At 48.1% G+C, this 2,989-nt stretch overlaps 1 protein-coding gene across 1 annotated transcript in view; it reads right to left on the bottom strand.

Annotated features, from left to right (window-relative positions):
- Positions 1-2,700: 2,700 nt before the first annotated feature.
- The window catches only part of NR4A2 (nuclear receptor subfamily 4 group A member 2), a 6,675-nt gene continuing 6,386 nt past the window's right edge, over positions 2,701-2,989 (bottom strand). Inside the window, exon 7 of the mRNA XM_015411527.1 lies at positions 2,701-2,957. Coding sequence (XP_015267013.1) covers positions 2,701-2,957 — 257 coding nt within the window. The remainder of the gene's footprint in view (positions 2,958-2,989) is intronic.

The following is a 2,989-nucleotide window of genomic DNA, read 5'->3' on the forward strand; positions in this document are numbered from 1 at the left end:
TATCAAGCCAGGCTGGAAGGAGACCGTTTCCCTCTTATTTATTTCATACGTCCCCGAGAAGAAACTCTGTTATGAAGGAGAGAGGCTCCATTCGTAAAAGAAGGCAATGGGCATTCTTGTTTAACGGGGGGGAAAGACAACAAACTGTCCTTGAAAAGGACCATGTAGGCAGGAACCAGCGGCGTCTGAAAGGATACCAAATACCACCACCACTGGATCCCGAGATCCCACATCCCCCCCACCGTTTTCACCTCGGACTAGAGGCCGGCCGCCTCTCTAAGCATGTTTACTCGGCTGTAAGTCCCGCCGACCTCGATTGAATTGGCTCACAACATAAGCCAATGGAAATGAAAGAAGGCTGCGATCCTGATCGCGGTTGCTTGGGAGGGAGGTCCTTTCGTACTTCGTGGGGCTTCCGCATAAAGATGCATGGGTGGATCGGATTCTGTAAAACGTGTCGCTGAAGAGTGTGGCACACACAGACACACACAGAGAGAGAGAGAGAGGCAACCACACGCCTTATAGAGTCCACCAGACCTAATAATTTCTTTCACTTGCAAGCAGGAAATTGATGCTCGACTTTTAAAGACCTGACTTGAAAGTTCCAGCCCATTCGGGACCACGTTTATTTTTCCAAGTCCCCGGATCGAAAGCAGGGCTTCTGCGGTAGAAGCCCGGGTCGGGTCGGGTCGGGTTGGGAATTTCGCATCTGCACGCGATTCCGTCGCAAGAATCCCCCCCCCCCAGTCCTCTGCTTCCCAGGACCTTTCAGCATCGCCCGCGCGTCTACAAAGGCGCTTTCCAAGACCTGGCAGAAGAGGGTAACATTTTTCGGAATAGCAGAGTCCCGGTAGGAGTTCAGGCTGGAAAAGGAACCAACCTGGAAGGGTTGAAGCCTTTGCCACCCGGTTCTCCGCTGGAGCCTGCCAGGTCCAAAGAAGTCCCCCATTTCCTTGTTTAACTGGTCGTTTAAAAGAAGAAGAAGAAGAAGTAACAGCCATCACTGGGAGGCTTAATCGCTATTCCTCTCGCTCGCTTGAGAGTGTCGAGGGGCTCGGGCAACGCGACCAGACAGAAAGAAGACGGGATTCCGTTCGTTGACATGGATTTATTTGCTGTAAACATTAAAATCGCCTTTCTCAAAGAAAGAGTTTTCAGGGAGAAAAAATGTCCGCGTCTAACTGTCAGATACACCAGAAAAGAGGGGAGGGGCAAGGGGGAAAGAGGGACTTCATAATGTGCCCTACCCTTTTGGAAATATACAAAGGAAAATATATATATATATACACTACAGAATATGGCATTTTAAAAAAACGTAAAAAATAATATATTAACCGACCATTTTTGACATTGTTTTGCTTTTAAAAATATCAAAAAAAATAATAATCAAAGTGCTCAGTAATTTCCAGGGAGTTCTGTCATATGTGATAAGCACTCTGGAAACCGTCGGAAAAAAAGCTTTTTTTTGTTCTTTTTCTTTTTGCATGCAAGACTGGTTTCGCTTCAGACGACCAAATAATCAAGATATAAACGGTTTTCTTTTAATCATCATCAACAATACAGACGACACGTACAAACAAGGAATGCTGGACGGTGTTTACAAACACTGGAATTTGGGGTCCCTTTCGGAAGGTGTTTTTTTTCTGGGGGGGAGGAAATCTGGTTGGATTTTTTAAATATAACACGTGTGCCCACCTATTTTACAACTGAGAGGAGGAGGGAAAGGAAAAAAAAACGTCCGAAGCTTCTTAGAGAACTACCAATCTTTATAAAATCTAGCAGACTACATAGTGTCTGAAATAACTATTTATAGAATATAGACATTACTGCCGTAGCAAGTGCCTATAATAGTAACATTGTCCTCCGAGAATCGTCGAGCTTTCTCTTGATTTAGGTCTCTCTCGCATAACCAACTTTGTTTGTTTATTATGGTTCAAACCTTCTTGATTTTAGACTCACGGTTTAGTTCAAAATGGTTTAGGATCAGTTCGAATGGTTTATTCATAAATAGGCACAGAATAATTTTCTTTTAAATAAAGCAAAAAACAAAAAAAAGCCAAACCGCGTCCGAGAAATGTACAATCCTTTTGCCTTTCCGGGTCATTCATGCCACCCTTCCCCCTCCCCCACGTTAACTTTGTATTCTCTATATTACACCTTCCCTTTTACACCGGTAAACTTCGTTTTCAAAGATCTTAACAACAGGGGAGGCTTATGGGACAATTTAATACTTTCTGAAGGGAAACCCCTCCCCCCACTTGCCAGAGGCGCTCTAGCCCAAAGTCCTTCTTTCGGTCTGGTTCGGCCTGTCCGCCAAAGAGGCGAGGGGGTTAGGAGCTAGACAGAGAGATTATGGATATCGTATGTACGTAGATGATAAGAAAAAGCTTGGTACCATTGGGATCAGGGTGCAGTCCAAGGAGCGGGATCCCCCAAGCCCAGTCACTGGTCTGCCGGCCGCACGCGGCAGGGCTGGAAGCGGGACAGCCCCCCAGGGGCTCCTGCCTGTCCCTCTCCGGTCCCTGGGGCGGAGTTTGGAGTGGGTGGGTGGGTGTGCGTGCCGGCCCCCCCCCTTCCTCGGCTGCTTTGTTTTTGTCTGTTTGTCTCAAAGTTCATCATCAACCCTTTTTTTTTTTTACTGAAAGCGCACCGGCAACGTCGAGTCTCTCCCTCTCTCTTTTCCGCTCGTTCCCGCCCGGCTTAGAAAGGCAAAGTGTCCAGGAAGAGCTTGTCGATTATTGCCGGCGGCGGCACCAAGTCTTCCAGTTTCAGGTAGAAAATGCGCTGCAGGCCCTGCGTGCAGAGCGTGCGCAGTTCGGGCAGCTTGCCCAGCAGCTTCGACAAGTAATTGGGCCGGTTCAGGCCGCCGTTGTTGAACGTCACGTGGTCCTTGAGGCAATTGACGATCTTGTTCTGCAGCTCCTCCACCCGCTTGGGCTCCTTCAGGCCGTGCCGCTCTGCAAGACACGCGCCGCGCGGCAAGGGGGGG

The sequence above is a fragment of the Gekko japonicus genome, unplaced genomic scaffold (genome assembly GCF_001447785.1).
Source record: "Gekko japonicus isolate JY-2015 unplaced genomic scaffold, Gekko_japonicus_V1.1 scaffold6, whole genome shotgun sequence".
Taxonomy (NCBI): Eukaryota; Metazoa; Chordata; class Lepidosauria; order Squamata; family Gekkonidae; genus Gekko; species Gekko japonicus.